This window comes from Perna viridis, chromosome 10 (assembly GCF_037379345.1).
Source record: "Perna viridis isolate PV_CMFRI_1.1 ecotype Kerala chromosome 10, ASM3737934v1, whole genome shotgun sequence".
Taxonomy (NCBI): domain Eukaryota; kingdom Metazoa; phylum Mollusca; class Bivalvia; order Mytilida; family Mytilidae; genus Perna; species Perna viridis.
Window position 1 is genome coordinate 21,253,619 of NC_142454.1, and position 20,675 is coordinate 21,274,293.

General features: G+C 33.5%; 1 protein-coding gene across 1 annotated transcript; it reads right to left on the minus strand.

The window, feature by feature from the left end:
- Positions 1 to 1,762: 1,762 nt before the first annotated feature.
- On the minus strand, positions 1,763 to 18,500 carry LOC148604930 (tereporin-Ca1-like). Its single transcript, XM_088550196.1, has 4 exons — positions 17,315 to 18,500; positions 8,755 to 8,877; positions 2,916 to 3,178; positions 1,763 to 2,270 (listed from the first exon to the last, which is right to left on the minus strand). Exons 2-4 carry the CDS (start codon positions 8,852 to 8,854, stop codon positions 1,887 to 1,889), a joined length of 747 nt encoding a protein of 248 aa, XP_088406322.1. The 5' UTR covers positions 8,855 to 8,877; positions 17,315 to 18,500; the 3' UTR covers positions 1,763 to 1,886.
- Between the last annotated feature and the right edge of the window lie 2,175 nt (positions 18,501 to 20,675).

The following is a 20,675-nucleotide window of genomic DNA, read 5'->3' on the forward strand; positions in this document are numbered from 1 at the left end:
TTATGCAGAAATAACAGGTATATATAGACAACAGCATATGCTCTCGCCTGTAAGTACATATTTCAATATATAGACTGTGTTTTAGACATGTAAGAATATTTTCAATTCTGACTTGATTGCAACTTTGTTGTATGAAAACATTGGTTGATTTTAATTCACAATTCTATCGCCTTTTAATCGTTAAGAACTGCATAAAGGTCAACCAAACAAAGAAAGGACATCATGCCTTTAATTAATTTCTATATCTTACGAACGAATTCTGGTGACTAGACCGCGTTTTGAACATGTAAGAATTTGATTAAATTCTGACTTGATTGCAATTTAGTTGCATAAAAACAATAATTACTTTTAATGCACAATTCAATTTGATTTTTCATCATCAAGTACATAAAAGTCAACCTACGTAATAACATCATGTCTTCCATTAATTGCCATACCTTAGGAACGAATTCTCGAGACGTTCCGTCCGTTAGTAACAAACATTGAAATTCATGTATTATTTGAGAGAAAAAGTCACTCAGTAATACAACAAACTATTGTGCAATGTATGAAGTCGTCATTATAATACGTCAACACGAGGTTATATTTAATTACTAAGTTGATTGTCATATTTTTGAGGGCTGATAAATTATGAAAGTGACGTATACCACAGTCATTTCATATCCTACGGGAATCAAGATGTTTTCATTTTTGCTGGTGTAACTCTACTTTCGTTTTCTAGTTCAGGTTAGAACCATTTTGAGTTCATGGACTGGTAGGTACTCGGTGCACCTCCACCACTCATCTACTTCATCATAATTTTCAGGTACCTTTATATCTCACATTACCGAATCAATTAGTCCCCAATCATACTCTTGGGTTCCTTTTCAATACAAGACCAAGTTTGTATCCAACTGAGTCGCAAATCAGATATATTTTCCGACTCAATTGTTCTAGCGCCTACGTCATATAGTTATATAGATATAAGGCCTAAATAAATCATTTACTTAGCATTATTTGTACATATACAAGTTTTGATATACTTCACTGCATTTTTGTAGCATCTTTACTTTTTCTTTTCTAATGAGCAGAAATGCATAAGTACCCTTTTGCTCATTAGAAGGCTAATATGCTACATAAATGTGTTTGAAAAAAAAGTACTTGTTAAAAGTACAGTTGTTTGAAAGAATATCCATTGCTTGTGACATAGAAGAAAATCTGGTTGGAATCGTAAAGGTTCAAATGTCTATTTTACTTGGGCTCATTTGATAGCTAAAGTACATGTATCATGTTTATGTACTATTCTATGCACAAACGTGCATGAACTACGGTATTTAGACAGTTATGGTAAAAATGGTTAATATAGAGGAAAATCTGAAATTCTGAAAATTTCCTTTTTTAATTTTTTTTTTGAAGCTGTGATATTTTACTTCCCGGTGAAACATATTTGCCAATTTACTTCGTTTTGCAGAAAGTAGAATAAAAAAGCATAAGTAATTGATGTTTTGCCCCATCGAGGTATAATTAATGCAAATACAAAAATGTTTCGGTTTATATTTGTTTTCGACAAAATTATTCGTAAATCGGAGGTATAAGAAAAACTGAAAATCAAATTTTAGTTGGCGAGTGACGAGAGTTTAAGGCGGTTGTCCCAGCCCAAACACGTATATAAGTTCGAATGACCGCTGGTTTGTGTATTTGATTAGTAGTTTCGCAAATTTGAACCACTTTCGTAGTTTAAAGTAACCTGAAATTAGTTGTAGCCAATGAAAAATAACAGAAAAACCTTTTAATTTTTTATTCATACGTCTCGAGCACCTGTGAGCTTAAAAAAAGTACTCCTGTCTATTTTCCTGTCGAACTCTTTTAAATTTCTGTTAATAACAAACCTGGATTTTCCAAACAAACTATTGTTTAAAATGCAAAGAAAGATCTTTTTTCAAATAAGGTCTGAAAACTATGTGTACTTCGGGCTTACTGCTCGTGCCCATAGAACCTTTTATTTCCAACTTGGAACTGTCAGATGTATCCTTAACAACAATTTCTTGACTGCTGTTTTTGTAAGCATGAAAACTATAGAGAAGATTTTCATCATTTCTTTGTGCCATGATTGTACTGTACCATTTATCATCATGCTCCGAAATGCCTTTTTTCGTAATCCCAATTGCTAATTTGTTGCATCCAAAATATGGCGAAGACCACGCTACCAATAATCGTCGATGGTGTTCGTCAATCAACCACGATGCCAAACCACTCGAACCCGTTAATGTAAATTTTCGTTTATGTGCAATCTATTTAAAAATATCAATGAATAATGGCTAACTTTAATGGTGTGTCCTTTGCTTTTTTTTACTTCAGTAGTGGCATAAAAAATGCATGTAAGATAGGATGTCGCTTATCCTTGACTTGATGATATGATACTGTTACTGATTTATAAATTTATATCTAAATATCACTCAAAAGGTCTTACAAGAGAATTATTATTAAAAAAAATCAATTCTTGTAGCCACAATAATTGGCGCAATTAAAAATCAAACAACTTGTTCTATTGCGTTTGTCATATGTATATCTTTGCATTTTGTTTCATTATCAACTCTAAATAATCACATTTTAACAAATTAAACATATTTATAAACAAGAGAATAAACAAACTTATAACCCAGGACTGAAAGTTAAAATATCAAAAATCATTTATAACACGACTCAATCTGATTATTTTTTAATGGATTTATAAATAATGCAAAAAAAATAAATGAATAAACAAACAAACAAACGAACAAAAAAAGCAACAACAAAAAACTACAAAAAATAAACAAATATGTATTTATACAGCTATGACATACAAAAAAGTTGGAAGTAAACATGTTAATGGATACTCACAGTATATTTTTCAGATGGTTTCAGCTCTTATTTTGAACAACATTCCAAATACTCACCAATACTTCTTGTTTACTCGGATCAATGGGTATTGCAGCGGTAGAAATATACCCAGTAAAATGGACACAATGAGGATCAGTCAATGAATATATCGTCCAGTTAGATATCTGTATACCAACAACAATGGAGTAGCGCGCGTAGGTCATCAGAGTTGGTAGGTTACAACTTTTCCCAAAAGACACACCTTTTTCCATTGACTTGTTCATCACCGTCTGTAGATTTATATGTTCATCCCAGTTAGAAATTGTACTAACTGTCCTTCCTATTGATAAAATAAAAATAAGCATGTGCAATGTGCTCTCTGTTCGAATTATGCACAAATGATTAATGCATTTAAAAAGTTATCACGGGAACCAAGGATGGTGGGGGCACTATCCATACCAGATGTGGAACACCACAGTCTTACAAGACAACAGTGTGTCCCATCTGCTGTCAGGTTCGGACCTTTTTATACTGGGCGACGTCCGAGCCAGTTATTCCTTCATTCCTCTTGTTAAAACCATAAATTTTAAAATTGTATTACTGGGTTGTTGATACCCTCGGGAACAAAATTAACCAGCAGCGGTATCGGACCAGTGGTGTGAAAGTGTAATCAAGGGAACCAAGGTTAAAGAGGTGAAAAGAGAATTTAATCCAGGGACAAAAACCAGACATGGAAAACAGACAAGACATGCACAACAAAGAACATAAAGTAACTAAAATCATACATACGAAGTAACAAAAGCAAAGGAGCAACTCGGACTCCACTTAAACTGGTAACATGGACCAGGTGCACCGGAAGGGTAAGTGTCCTCTGCTTTTCTAGAAACACCCGCCGAGTTGCTCATAATATGTCAAGTCCGGGAGAGACGAAATAGGAAAGGAAAACTATTACACGTTGAACAAATCAGTTTTCATAGCGCAGATAGATACAACGTAATGATACAAGAATTCATGATGTGGACCATAAAACTTCTGTAGTGATGACTTCAGTCTTGTAGCAACATAACCCTGTTCCCAAAATCGATTTGTTAGAATTCTAGCGCGATACAAAAAGTCTGCGTAATTTTTGCAAGATCTGGCATGACATATGAGTTGTGATATGAACACTCGATACGCAGGTGCTGAATGGATATTGCCACAAATGAAAGGAAAGTGGACAATTCTGAATGAAAAAACAAGTTTGTCGTAAAGTTTAGTCAGTAGATTTCTAAGTGTAGGTTGAGATATGAGGCTGACTTCACACTGTCTGTAGTATCTTTTTTCTCATGTTCTTTGGGGTAGATTCAATGAATCAAATCCCCAACATTAGGATTGTTTCAAGAGAATACGTCATCTATATAGCGGAAACTGAGATTAAATGATCTAGCTAAACGATACTCTCTTTCGGATCAGGTCAGCTATAAAATCAGCCTTATAAGAGTAAAGGAGAAGGTGAGCAAGTAGAGGAGCATAATTTTGTCCATTGGAATGCCGAACGTTTGTTGAAAAACGCGTCCACCACACTGGACAAATATGTTGTCGATTAAAAATTCCGGCATTTTGTAAACATCCTCTTCTGTATATCTGGAAGATGATTTGGAATTATATCTTACAAAGTATGAGGAATCTCTATCAAGAACTATACATGCCTATGTTTGTATGGATTCTTGTGGCGTTTAGTAATCCAGTACATAGACGATAAATCACAATCATCGTCTTTGGTAGATAGACCAAAAGAGGATAGCACAGATTTATGGTTTTCCACAATCTCTTTTGAGAGTGTGGTAGCAGTATAGGTCTTATCACTGCTATTGTTTTCTACGTCTACCTCTAATAATAAACATTGGTTGTAAAACGTTTTGCCGACAAATTCAATGTTGGTTTGGGCTTTGTCAACCGGTACGACAACATATTTGTCATGTATAGTAGACAATGTTTTTCTACATCAGGTATTGCTAAATTAGTATTACTATATGGACCCTCTTTAGGTAAATTAGTCAGTTTGACTAACATATATCCTGACAACCCCGGTATGCTGCCTGCAAGGCTGGAGGTACTCCATTTAGCCACCTGTGGAGGCACACAACACAGTTGCTTTCTGGACAGAGCACCCTAGCGCCTGGCTAGGCTTCTTAGCCATACACAATATATTGTTATCAATTACTTCTCATTGAATCTAACATTTTGTGGAATATCATACTTTTTTCATTACTCGTATCTCATACCATTTTGGTTCAAAAAATAAATTGCAGCGTCCGTTTTACCAAATATTTATATTTGATGTAAAACAGACAAAAAAAAAAGGAAAAATATTGTTTAACGGGTGAACATTTTGCCATCGGAATTGTGTAAACTTTTCAAAAGTGGCGTTTTGCGGTAGAACTATGTATTGTCGGTGATAATTTGGTTTTCAATATTTTGCAGGACATTTCAAGAAAAAAATCTAGTAATCAAATATATTATCAACCGATACATATTTTTTTATCTTTTCATTTTCCATTTTATAACAAAAACATGTGTAACAGATGAAAGATATTAAATGCGTTTTTTGAGGCGATATCGGATATCTCCAATTTTTTTAAATAAATTTTACAAAAGTGTTATAAATTATATGCAATGACTGCCATTTTTGCGCAAGTTCTATGATTTTCTTTTTTCAATTGGAGCAATGTAAATCAGCAATTCTCGAATATCATGTATTATAATTAGTTTAAATGCAGCTGTGATAGATTACATTACTGATCACTTTATTTAATTAGCAAGCAAGACCTTTTGTATTAATAATTTCTTATAGAATTCTAATAATTATAAAATTTATATCCTGACTTTATCAAATTAAGCCTTTCGTAGTAGAATAATTATTTGTGCTGTGCATTTTATAATGCAGACTTAATCTACCATTTTATCTCCATATAATTTAGGTCTCTGATCAAAACCAAATTAGTGTTTCAGATGTTACGTACGAAATAAAATCGAAAAGAAAACGATCCTATCCATCAACTTTAAGTAGTCGGTTCTTTTTGGTTTTCCTTTACCGTGAAAGTATTATCATGTACGGAGTACAAATTTTAGTGGTTTTTGAGGCTTTGGTTCCCAACGGTAAGGACATTTTTCATTCATTTGGAAGATAGAGATGTCAAAGCCACGATTCATAAATCTACGAACGGATAATTTTCCCCGAAACGAAAAGTAGTACCCACGAATAAAAGTTCATTGACAGTAAATTACTTGTAGAATTTGTCTTATTGATTAACACCTGACCTCTTTAGTTTATTCTTAAGAAGTGACATTTTTTCTGTTAGCGTGAATTTGATAAATTGTCGGGACGTTAAAGAGAATACTTAAAGCTATGTTTACACTTATTGGAGACATTTTGGTGAACTCTGTAAGTATTTACTATTTTATAAAGTTTATTTGATGGTTAATTCGTTGATTTTCAACATATCTGTTCCTTTTTCTGTTGTATCGTTTATTGTTTCTTAGGTAAATTCGTGGAAAGATTATGTGAAGGAAATACCTAACCATATTTAGGGAACGCTAATTTGTAAAGAATGCTTTTATTAAAATGTTTTGATTGATTTATTTATTAGTGGTTCTATGGCATGCATTTCATGCATTTTAGGACAAGAACATATGATCAATCATACAAACCCTGGTTTGGTTTAGTCAAACACACTAAAACGAAATTGATTTTGATTGCTCACAGGAACAACAGCCCACAGGCAAGCATATAACCACACTCGGACACATTATTCAAGCAGTCGTCACTCTTTTTCCACATATATCTTTATATATGCTTTGTGAAATATTGACTACTAATTCTTAAAGGTTATGGTGTGAATCGGCCTGGGATCGAGACGATAAAAAGAGTTTTGAATTAAGATATATTTAATTCAAAAGTGTATGCTAAATGTGTTTACTTGATTTCATTTATATGATCTGAACTAGCTTTCAGTAAGTTTGAGCATTCTTTTTGTCTGTATGCTGTGTGTATTAGATACAGAACAAAGGTAACAAAAGAATGTGCGGTTATCAACCGTTACCGTATAGTTTTCTGCACGAGTAGTCAGGTCAAGGTCCAAGGTCCAAATTATTCCATTGAGAAACTTTAATGAATTATTTGGTGCATTTGTTTGTTGCTGAAGTTTATGTTGCATTAAAGTTAAAGCGTTATAAAACTAGATTTAACCCACTGTTGATTCTCTGCGCTGTCAACATTTGGGAGATATTTGTTATTGATGTCTTTGTTGTCGTTATTTTACTTTTTAGGTTGAATTTGAAGAAAAGAAATGTCATCGTTCAGTTACCGTAGATTTTATTACTTTTTATAGTACCTTCCATATCGAATACCACTGGGTAGACTCTGGAAGTATTTACTATTTTGTTTTACGCTGTTTAGTTCTAACCGCTTGACAAATTAAGCGATATTCTTTAAGTACGTAGGCTGAGATAACCCCCGTGCACCCCACTCATCAACCAGAATGTGATTTTTCATGTACCCTTACAATGCCTATTTACGATTTTTTTTTTTTTTTTTTTTTTTTTTTTTTGTCGCCAAAAAGTTAACTGAAACATTTTTGTATTTGTTGGTTACTTTTTATACCGCTTTAAGGCAAAAATCTTTTTTTTTAACGTTTTTTTTATTCTTCGGACTTCTCTCTACTTGACGAAGTAAACTGACATACATATAAATCATCATGACGCCCAATGTCTCCGCTTTACAATGATTTCAAGACAGTTGCGGTAACACTTAGGACTTTGGTATAAAATGAAAAAAAAATTACCCGTACCCCACCGAAAAGTTGCTTAAATTGACGTATGGTTCTATGTCAAAAACCCTGGAGTATTCAAGCTTCAGTAAAAAAAATGGCTTATTTTGGAATGTTTTGTTCAGTATTATCACATATAATACTTCTTGAGCTCTTTTGATGAAAATTTGACGATCGATTTTTGATGTCAGAATTTATCTCCAAAAAAAACGACAGTTGGAATTTTCGATTTTTTCGTGAAAAGTCATATACATTCGATTCAACAAGTTAATGCTGATACAAAACGTCTCACATTTGGTATCATGTGATCGATAATGTAATTCTCTACAAAAATAAACAACGAAAAACTTTTCAAAAAATATGAAAAGTTAAAAACTGGTCTCAGTATCAAACCAAATTACCATATACAGCATACTGACAATGTAAAACTAACATTTTAGTTGTTTATACTTAAGATAATAATGTATTCAGAACATCTGATCAATTAAGACGCTTAGACTTTCTTTTTGGGGTTAAAATTACTGTAAAATCGTGAAGACGGCAATTGTATGAATTTCTACTTTATCACCCGTTATTTCCATTTTTTTTAGAATACTGTAAATTAAACAAGTTTTGTGTGATACAGTACATGGATATGGTGCTTTGGCTTCCAGACGAGCTTAGGGAATAAATATTTGAACTTTTTCAAGTCAAGTAAGAAGAAAAATTGCCACCCCTTCCCATAAAAAAATACCTCATCATGATTTTAATTGTTAATGTTATGGCACATAGACAGTTGCAGTATTGTTTTAATAATCGATTTATCGGACATATCTTCTCATTTCAGGTACGTAGTTTTTCAGTTTCAGTGTGACAATAATGAGTTTTTCATAAAAAGTGGAATTTTCGGAATTGCTTTTATTCTTTCATTTCATGTATAATTGGTTTTTTTTTGTTTTGTTTTTTGTTTTTTGTTTTTTTTGTTTTTTGTTTTTTATTTTTTTCAAACACTGTTCTTCAAACAAATTCATCGGGGAATGAACGGTGGACCCTCCCAGCCCATGGACTGTTTTGAAAGCTCTAATATTTGCAATATATATATTGAGATCAATTAACTAGTTATTAATACTATGTGTTCTCGAATCTGAAGACTTGTCTACATCTGCGAAGTTATTAACACTACATGCTCTCCAATCTGAAGACTTTTCTACATCTGCGAAGTCAACCATTCTTCAATGATCTTTTCTTCAACCTGTGAATAAATTGTCCTCTACTATAGTTTTAACACGAGTGTGGTTGGTTTGTGCTTTTTCGTACATGTATACAGTTTTAATAGTGAGACAATGAATCAATAATCACACATAATGTTATATATACTCAATTTCTAGTTGATGTACACGGATCGATACATGTAATGCATGACACAGTGTACTGGCCCTGATACATAAAAAAGGTCAATATTAGGTAATTGGTTTTTCATACTAGCTGTCTCACTTGGTATCCCAGGCTAGCACTGACGGCCGCAACAGCGATACTTTGTCCTGAAGCCAGTACCAAAATCTAATGTTCAAATATTCTGTATTTACCTTGCATAGTTGGTAGTGCAAGATCAACATTAAAATCATCTCAGAATTGTGTAAATATCGTTGTTTACAAGTTGATAGATAAATGGATCTGATAATTCTGTAATTAATTTAGCAAACATTCTTAGTGTGAGCCAATCATCTTGGTTCATAGACAGCTATAAATTAGACATGCATTTAACTATTCTTCAAAAGAGTGCCAAGCTTTATGTACGAAGAAACCAACGGACGATATAGAGGATAAAATAAAAAGTAGGTTGGAATATACAATGGTGGAATGCGCAACCCAATATCTAGGAATTAAAGAGACTGTCAACTTTCTTATTCTAAATTTTACCCAGAAGAGCCTAGCAACTAAGTAGATAGTAGATTTTATCTGATCCCAGAATATCACATGCTACCCATAATACATAAAATTTGAATTCACGGATTCTAATTGTCTAAGCCTTTGGCTGTCTTACTGAATACATGTTTTGTTTTATCTATGACATTTCATGGAGAACCATCCCACAGGTAAAAAGAACTATTATTGGAGAATGAAACAAAACACTGCCAACTTAGATTATGTGACGAGGTGACCTTCATTGACATTTATATAATTATCTTAGTAGGGAAGACGTGTCATGATCAAGATCAACATAATACCATTTCAACTATAAAAACAAAATACAAGTGAAAACCATGCAATGACAACTCAATTTTGCGATTATTGACTTTCATACAAGGGGAATGGGGAGTCCTGGAAAACCTGATGATCTGTTCTTCAAGATAATGTCGCTGGTTTTGCTGTTTTTCATCTGAAAATATTTCCAGATGGATAGTTTCTTTCAAGTCATTAACACTGCTGTTGGTCTCTCGAAAATGTACACTGACTGGACAACCTATCCATTAGTAACACTTTGTATGCGCACTACAAAGCAATCACCTAACCTCCAATAAGTCCATCCAATATAAACCATTATACAACGTAAATGACTTTTTAAATGATACAAGTGAAACCGATTTCTTATTCGTTGGTTTCCCAAATAATATTGTATGTCGAAATGCGTGATCGCTGCCTTTGAAGCTTGCAAAACAGTGTCTCGTGGCATTCCCGCAAATTACTTGTATAGTGAAAAATTTCCATTCTATGGTGTATGAGGGATGGGGGATTGGTTGTTATGGAATGGGGACGGGGAATGGCGGGTATGTATGCGGTGAATGTAGAAACAAGTTTCTTCAAGTACTTATTGTGTGCAAAATTAATTACATTAAACGAAAACAGCTATTTCAATGTTTATTTTCAAAATATGTAATTCAGCTTGATATTCATAATAATAATGTAAATGGCGAATGCAGAATTCTCTTTGAAAATAAGGATAACAACAATGTGAAATGGGGATTGGTAGGAAGGAATATATTGTGGTTGGAGGTTTATAACATTCCAATGGTGTAGTCGAGTGCGCTTTAAGACGCTTACTATTTCTATACGCAGTCTGAAGCGAATCGTGGAATACGTTTGACATGAATTTGCATTTGCACGCAATGGCTAATTCTGGATTGCAATATTATGAGGGTGATATGTCAAAACCACAGGGACATGGTCACTTGTGATTTTTTTTATCCTATTTCATAGTCTCGATGGATGGATGGTAAGAGGAAACTTAATTCTTCATCGGAGAACTCAACACAGACATCATATATGTATATTTTGTAAAAATCTGTTACGTTACATATGTACTCATATACAAATATATAGTTCTTGGTAGAGATTCCTCATACTTTGTAAGAAACAATTCCAAATCATCTTCCAAATATATAGAATAAGATGTTTACAAAATGCCGGAATTTTTAATCGACAACATATTTGTCCAGTGTGGTGGACGTTTTATAACAAACGGTCGGCATTGCAATGGGAACAAATTGTGCTCCTCTACTTGCTGATCTATTCCTTCAGTCTTATGAGGCTGACTTTATAGCTGACCTGATTCGAAAGAAAGAATATCCTTTAGCTAGATCCTTTAATCTCAGTGTCCGCTATATAGATGACATATTATCTTGAAACAATCCTAATTTCGAGGATTTGATACATCGCATCTACCCCCAAAAGAACTTGAGATAAAGGATACTACAGATACTGTAAAGTCAGCCTCATAGCTTAACCTACACTTAGAAATCGATGGTAAAGGAAAACTATTGACCAAGCTATATGACAAACGATATGGCTTTTCATTCAAAATTGTGAACTTTCCAGTCATCTGTGGCAACATCCTTTTCAGCACCTACGTATGAAGTGTTCATATCACAACTCATACGTTAAGCCAGAGCTTGCCGAGACTACGCAGATTTTTTGTATCGCGCTAGAATTCTAACAAATATGTTTCTGGAGCAGGGTTATGTTGCTTAACGATTCAAGTCATCACTACAGAAGTTTTATGGTCGTAATCATGAACTCCTGGATCGTTATGCTGTATCCATCTGCGCCATGAAAACTGATTTGCCCAACGTGTCATACTTTTCTTTTCGCCTTTTGTCTACCCCGGCTTGACTTAATATGAGCAACTCGGCGGTTGTTTTTAGAAAAGCAGCGGACGCTTATCCTACCGGTGCACCTGGTCCATGCTCCCAGTTTTTAGTGGAGTTCGGGTTGCTTATTTGCTTCTGTTACTCCGTATGAATGATTTTAATTACTTTATGTTTTTTGTTGTGTATGGCTATTTTCCATGTCTGGTCTTTGTCCCTGGATTACATTCTTTTGATTACCTCTTTTACGTTGGTTCCCTTGATTACACTTTCACACCAGTGGGCTGGTGGATTTTGTTCCCGAGGGTATAATCAACCCAGTAATACAATTTTAAAAAGTTATGGTTTTAACAAGAGGAATGTCGGACGTCGCCCAGTATACAAAATATCCGAAGCTGACAGCAGATTGAACACATTGTTGTCTTGTAAGTCTGTGGTGTCCCCAGATGGGAATCTCAGCACGCTCACATCAGGTATGGATAGTGTCCCGACCACTCCAACAAAAAGTACCCAATCACACGTTCAGTCTGCAGACCTCCTTTTCCAGTACAAACATTCTGACTATTTCAAAATAATCGAACATGTTCCATCACCTTAATTGGTATATTTGACTACAACGATGACGAACCACATTGTACTACATGTATATCAAAATGCGGTATTAAAAATTGCAAAACATGCAACATTCTTATAACCGACTCTTACTTCTCTAGTTCCCTTACAAACAAAACCTTCAATACATGAATTCACGATGACGTAAGTTGCGAATGAACAAACTTAACATATGGGTTAAAATGCTGTCTTATAGATGTGGGTGAAACACAACAACAATTAAACAAAAGAATGTGCGGTCATCGTTCGGGAATAAACACCACCAAATTCTGAACAGTTTATCAACATTTTAAACAAAAAGTTCATTCAGTCCTCTATATGAATGTTCGTATTTTAGAAAAAAAAATACCATCCTAAGAACAGTCCCGTTCTATGTAAAAACTATCGTAGAGAAAGAGGAGTCCTGGATACGCAGATTAGGTACTGCATTATCTCACGGTTGCTATGACTACAGCATAAGTATAGGAAACCTTTCAAGCTTATATAACAATAGCATAACTGTGATGACTTTATTTGACAAAGCTCCAAGACGGGAAAGGAGTCATGGTCATCGCCACTTTACGTCACCTAAGTTACACGATGTCTCAATAGATGGTCTCTTCCCTTTCATACAAAACTCTCTTGGACTTCATCACATTAGAACCCAACTCTAGTCTATACCTCACACTCTACTCGCTCCCTTTACAAAACAAGTCTTAACACTCCAGGTGCTGACCCTACCTCATCATTATACAGACTTGTTGCCATCATTTTGGATATTGGTTTCCACAGATTCTTTAAACCAATTTGTGTGAGAAGTCAAGATGACGAAAAACGATCATTTCTTCCACTACCGTTTGTCAACAAAGGTATAGATGCAATTAATTTGGCTAACATCCTCCCTCACAACAAAATTCCCCCATATTTCAAAGACAAATCCATACCAATTATATATTCCTATACTTCAACCATTGCATCCATTTTGTTTATTTATAAAAGGCTATTACAGAACCTCGAAATTGAGGACTTAAAGGCTAAACCACCTGACTGTTCTGGCAAACACTCAAATATGGTCCTTCTGGTCACGTCGTTACGGGAGATTTAACCATCGTCGAAAACGAATTTCTGCGTGATATCCTTTCTGAAGGACCCAAGTACCGTGAACCGCGCTCCATAAATTGGAATTATAACTTTAAAGTTATTAAGGATGCCGTGGAGGACGACGCAAGAAAATGGATGAAACGAGAACAAGAAGACATTGATTCTCTGTCAGAGTGCTTAAAGTCCTGAGGTATTTAATTTTGAAACAAATGAAAGTTTTAATTAGGTCAATGAGTGCCAGTAGGAGTAACAAGTGTTGTGTTAGGACTGCAAACCCTCTTTGAAAGCTGTGAGTATAGAAGTTAAAAGTTTTGAAAGAGGTTTGGTGGTACATTTTGCAGATCCACCTATGTAACATTGTGTTTGTAAAGATTTTTGTGGAGTTTATGAATCCAGTACAAAGACGGTAAATCACAACCATCTTCTTCTGCAGAGAGACCAAAAAAGGTAGCCCAGATTTATGGTTATCCACTATCTCTTCTTTTGAGAGTGTAGTTGCAGTATAGATCTTATCACTGCTATTATTTTCTACGTCTACCTCTGATAATTAACATTGGATGTCATACGTTTTCCGGACAAAACAATGTTGTTTGGCGATTTGTCTGCTTCCACAACAACATATTTGTCATGTATATTAGAGATTAGTACAGTACCTGTATGGGTTTAACTTCCCATTTTATGGGGTATAGGGCAACGGGGCATGGGGAATGGGGAATGGGGGATGGGCAATGGGACATGGTGAATAGGGGATGGGGCAATGGAGAATTGGGCAATGGGGAATGGGGCAATGGAGAATTGGGCAATGGGGAATGGGGCAATAGGGAATGTGGCATTGTGAATGGGGTAAATGTATAGGGCAATGGGAATGGGACGAGGGAATTATTTTGATTGGTCAATCAAACAAATTGTTCTGCCTAGTTCCGCTAGCAATGTACCTATCGTAATTCTGTAACAGCAATTAAAATTATTTTTAAACAAACTTGTTTTAGAGTATATTCTAATTATTACAGGTGTCGCAGTTCATTATTCATTGACATTTTTCTAAATAATAACCGGAAGTACATTTGTACAATATTTAACTTCTGATCTTTATAGATTGAAAATGTTCGCGCTTACACAATTTCTGAACGTAAATCAATTTTACACATTGAGCAATAATAACAAGAACATTTAATAAAATGCTGATCCCCTTTCAATTGGCAGAAAGATGGCATTCGTTTCAAAGGATAATAATTTTGCGATTTTTAATATTTTATAAAAAGAATTTCAGACCATTATTGAATTTAAAATTGTTCGCACCCTTACAATCTGAAGAAAGATGTCATTTTTGAGAAATTTGATTAAAATTAATATGTCAAAGCCAATCACGTGATACTTTTTTGACATTGTAACATTTTAAACAAGAATATAATATCATTAAGGACATTTCAAGTGTATGCAATCATTCAATTTGCAGAAAACATTTCATTTGTAAAAGAGTAATCAAGAGAACCAATGTTATAGCGGTAATCAAAAGAATGTACAGGGACAAAGACCAGACATGGAAAACAGACATACACAACAAAGAACATAAAGTAACTAAAATCATACATACAGAGTCACAAAAGTAAATGAGCAACTGGGACTCCACTAAAAACTGGGAGCACGGACCAGGTGCACCGGTAGGGTAAGCGTCCTCTGCTTTTCTAGAACCACCCACCGAGTTACTCATAATAAGTCAAGGCCGGAGTAGACAAAAGACGAAAAGAAAAATATGACCCGTTGAATAAATCAGTTTTCATTGTGCAGATGGATACACGATAACGATCCACGAGTTCATGATGACGGCCATAAAACTTCTGTAGTGATGACTTCAATCTTGTAGTAACATAACCCTGTTCCAGAAACATATTTGTTAGAGTTCTAACGCGATACAAAAAGTCTGCGTAGTTTCGGCAAGCTCTGGCATAACGTATGAGTTGTGATATGAACACTCCAAACGCAGGTGCCGAAGGGATGTTGCCACAGATGAAAGGAAAGTTGAAAATTCCGAATTAAAAGTCATCACGTTTGTCGTAAAGTTTGGTCAATAGTTTTCCTTTACCATCGATTTCTATGTGTAGGTCAAGATATGAGGCTGACTTCATTGTGTCTGTAGTATCTTTCATCTCAAGTCCTTTTGGGTAGATGCGATTTTTCAAATCCCCGACATTAGGATTGTTTAAAGATAATACGTCATCTATATATAGCGGAAAGTGAGATTGAAGGATCGTTTGTTGAAAAACACGTCCACCACACTGGTCAAATATGTTGTCGATTAAAATTTCGAGCATTTTGTAAACGTCTTCCTCTGTATATTTGGGAGAAGCTTTGGAAAAAGTTCTTACAAAATATGAGGAATCTTTACCAAGAAATATTAGAATTTCGTCTGAAATATAAGTATCACGGCCATCAACATAATATGATATTTTTACATTTTTTACAATATATTTAAACTAATAATATTAAAAGTGTTCGCATACATACATTTTGAAAGAATATGTCATTTTGAATATTTTTGACTGAAATATGTGTGTCGCAACCACTAACCGGATACTAATATTGCCATTTTCAATATTTGTAACAATAATTTGGGACCGTTTTTTTAATTAAAATTGTTCGCACCCTTACGATCTGAAGAAAGATGTCATTTTTGAGAAATTTGATTGAAATAGATGTGTCAAAGCCACACACGTGATACTTTGTTTTTGGACAATATTCACATTTTAAATAATAATATAAGACCATTAAGGATATTTCAAGTGTATGCAATTATTCAAGTTGCAATAAAAACAACTCATTTTCAAGAATTTGGTCTGAAATATAAGTATCACGGCCATCAACATAATAATGATATAGACATTTTTTTACATTTCTGTACAATATTTTTAGACTAATAATTATAGTAAAAGTGTTCGCACACACACACACACTTTGGAAATATATGTCATGTTGGATATTTTTGACTAAAATATGAGTGTCCCAACCATTGACCGCATACTAATATTGACATTTTTAATATTTTCAACAATAATTTGGGACCATTTTTGAAATTATAAATTGTTCGCCCCCTTACAATCTGAAGAAAGATGTCATTTTTGAGAAATTTGATTGAAATAAATGTATCAAAGCCATACTTATGATGCTTATTTCGACAATTTTAACATTTTAAACAATGATATAGGACCATTAAGGAAATTTTAAGTGTTCGCACTCATTTTATTTGCAACAAAAATATTTCATTTTCAAAGTTGGGTTTGAAATATATGTATACATTTTGTAACAACATTCAACAAAAGTCTTTTCTGGACAATTTTAACAATTTTAAGAATAATTTTAGAAATCAAATTCATTCATTTAAACATATATCTGTAGTTTTAAGAATATTTTGCAGGATTATTTCTCATGCAGCTTGGAATGGCGATAATACATACATACAATGTAAATATCGCGTGATTTCGGTAATTATCGAACTCGCCGGCAAGATTCTAAAATCAATATTGATTGCACAAAACTGTCTACATCCTAATGGGGGATGGAGCAATGGGGAATGGGCTATAGGGAATAGGGTATGGGGCAATGGGAGATGGGGCAATGGGGGTGGGGCTATGGGGAATGGGGTATGGGGCAATGGGAAATTGGGGAGGGGGCAAGTGGCTATGGGGAAAGTAGGAAGTTTATCCCATACAAGGACTTTAACTCTGCAATACCGTGGTTACTTTAACATGTATCATGTTTTGTCGTAAGCAACTATGTCTTTATGAATAGGAATACTAATACAAAGTCTTTCATCACATTTTATTATTATCATTATATAAACTGTAGCCTCGTGAAATGTGGACATAATTATCAATCAATATGCACTATGTAAAGGGAATACCATTAAAAACTTACTCTTTTGGCTATTGAGTGTATTGCTTCCTCATACAGATTTATCAAGTGACTACACTAGATTGTATCGGATAACCTTGGTTATTTTAAAACGTATAAACAGGTATGGATGGTTTGTTTTCTTTTGAATGTAGGGCGTACCTGGTGACCTGTATTAAACTGTTAGATAAGAACAGGTTTCAAAGGTCATCTTGATAAAGTATAGTCAATATTACATGACAAAATTTGTATCACATGCTGTATCAAGCTGATACTCCTAAGGGTTGATACTGCATATGTTACAAATTTTTACATGTTATGTTCATTATATCATATATTTTAACTATTCTTCAAGTGTGATCTGTGAAGGGGTGTGATATAGGGTATGCAATATATGTCTAGAGCTACGATAAAGGATATGCAATATAGGGTAGACAATAAAGGGTTTTAACTTGTAATGCATATACAAAAAATATGTTTAAATCTAAATATATGAATTATAGTCATATATTGTTTAACAGTCCATAATACAGAATGTGATACCTATTACTTATTACACTTTTTGATATTTTCAGATAAATTAATAAATACAATGGTTAACAGTATTTTACTTGATAGTTAATACATACTTCATATATCCACAGCAAATAACACATACATGTAAACATGAAGTCGATTGTCATAAAAAATGAATAGGTAAATACCTCATATAGCATTGTAAAATCAAACTGCATTTCATTCCGATAATATCGGACAAAAAAATGCTAATTTACCTAAATTGTTTGTTCATATATGGTATAATTTAATAGGCGATTACAAGATACAATCAAATTAAAGACCCACTGAACGACTTGATGAATACCAAAAATAACGCAAAAATCACTTGTTGTTTCCTTTTATCTTAAAAACACCAGAGAATTATTTGCTGGTATATGGTAGACTTATAACTTTCGTCGTTCGTTAGCTTATTTGTGTATGACACACAAATGTTTTTATAAGTAAAATTACATTTATCTGAATTATACACAGAACTATACATCGTGTATAAAGGGACATTCTTAAAATACACTTTGTTAAGTGTTCATGATAACTGAGGAATGTATTATATGAAATGCATTGCATATTCGTCATCTAAGAGATATAACTTATTTTCCCTATCATTCTATTGTAAAGCCTCAAAAACCTCAGTTGACAGTTCCGTCGTCTTTGAGGTTTCATAGAGTGCAGAAAAATGAGTTCAAAGAAAATAAGTTATATCTCTTTGATGACGAATATGCAATGCATTTCATGTAATACATTCCTCGGTTATCATGAGCACTTAACAAATAATGAAAACATTATCTGTATTTCAGACAACATTTTTTATGAATAAAATAACACGGAAATACTTAAATGTTTGTTTCCATGATCCAACCATTGCCTGATTCTCACAGGGAATAGTACTTGAATCACAATATTTGTACGATATACCTCTTCCTCTTTTAGGTATCGATTTCCTTGATTTCCTTGTTTCAGCATATGTACACTTTATCGCGTCAAACCAAGCTAGACTTAAATGTGTTTACATTATATGTGTGTGTCGTTCAATTACCCCAAAAATCACTGATAACCCTCTAAGTATCATTTTGAACTTCAGTTGCTATGTTCAGACCGAGAAGAAGTTACCAATTATTGCAAACTCTTGAATAATGTTTTGTCGTATTGAATATAAAAGCAGGCATAAAGTAATGTGTTTCAAAGTCAAGTTTCACTACAACCTGCTACAAATAAATTGATAAAATGTTAATTCTTTGTAGGCCTTTCTTTCAACCAAGTTTTATGACATTTGACATGCAAACTTACATTACCTATTAGTTATTTAAATATATTAAATCTTAGTGAAAAAATAATTTTCCGCTTTTGTCAAAACATTTTAAAAGCAAAGCAGTTATTTTGGTTCCTACGAAAAAATGTGTCATCAAATATGAAAAAAAAACTTAATTAGTTACAATTAACAATATTGGACATTTGATGACAAAATTGGTTTTTATTCTTACTAAATAGTTTGATGACAATTTATATTTGATATTCAATCCATTGTTTTGTCTTTCAAAATATAGTGAAGCATGTCACGTAAGAAAAACAATATTTTTTTTAATCTTTTACCGGGTATTTAGGAAATGAATCTATAGCTGAGTACTAACCACTTTATATTCTAGACAAAGAGCTGTCATAAGCATTATATATTGTCCACTTACTATTACACTTGTTTATAAATCGGTACATTATTTATAACAATATCAGGTTTTGCACTTGACTTTAAAATATATTTTTGATAAAGCCATTGAAAATATCTTTGCTTATTTCTACCCCGGATCTGTGATTTGGTACAGATCAGCTAAAAATTATATATATATATATATATATATATATATATATATATATATATATATATATATATATATATATATGTTGTGGATCAAAAATTCAAACATTTTGAAACACCTTCTCCGTTATATTTAGAGGATGATTTGGGATTGTCTTTTTTACAAATTATGAGGAAATTCTACCAAGAACTTAATATTTTTATCTTCTTTTTTTAACAACAATGACTAGTGTTTCTAAGTCAGGATTTTAACTGGGTATAGGGAATAGAAGTATAAAGAATTGAAAAATCATTGGTTTTAATGTTATTGTATCTTGATAATAATCTTGAATTGAGGGTTTCCAGAAGATCTTTCGAATTTTTCAGAACCCACATTGAATTAATACTACTACGGGGTAATAAGTGTCGTGGTAGGACTGGCGACCCTCTTCGACAGCAGTGAGTATATAAGTTTAGTGCTACATTTTTTTTTAGATCTAGCTATCTAGCGTTATTTGTGTGGAGTTTTGTGGACCCCAGTGCATAAAAGGTAGATCACAATCATCGTCGTTAGTGGAGAAAGCAAAAGAAGATAGCACATATTTATGTTTTCCACTATCTCTTCTTTGGAGAGTGTGGTAGCAAAATATCTAGAAAGGACCTTACGGAGAGATTCGTTGTCGATTATGTTTAAATATCCCGTGACCAGGATGATCATATTTGAATGAAGAGTAAGTACAAGAACAGTCGAGTGGTTTAGCCTTAAAGTCCTTAATATCGGTCCTGCAATAGACTTTAATAATTGAAAATTTGTTGATGCAATAGGTGGGGTAAAGAAGTATAAACTAATCTGTATTGATTTGTTTTTGAAATATGAGGGAATTTCGTTCAAAATATTTTTGTGATGGAGGATGTTAACCAAATTATTTGCATCTATACCTTTGTTGCCAAACGGTAGTAGAAGAAATGATCGTTTTTCTTCATCTGAAACTTTAACACAAACTGGTTTAAAGAATCTGTGGAAGTCAATATAATATTATG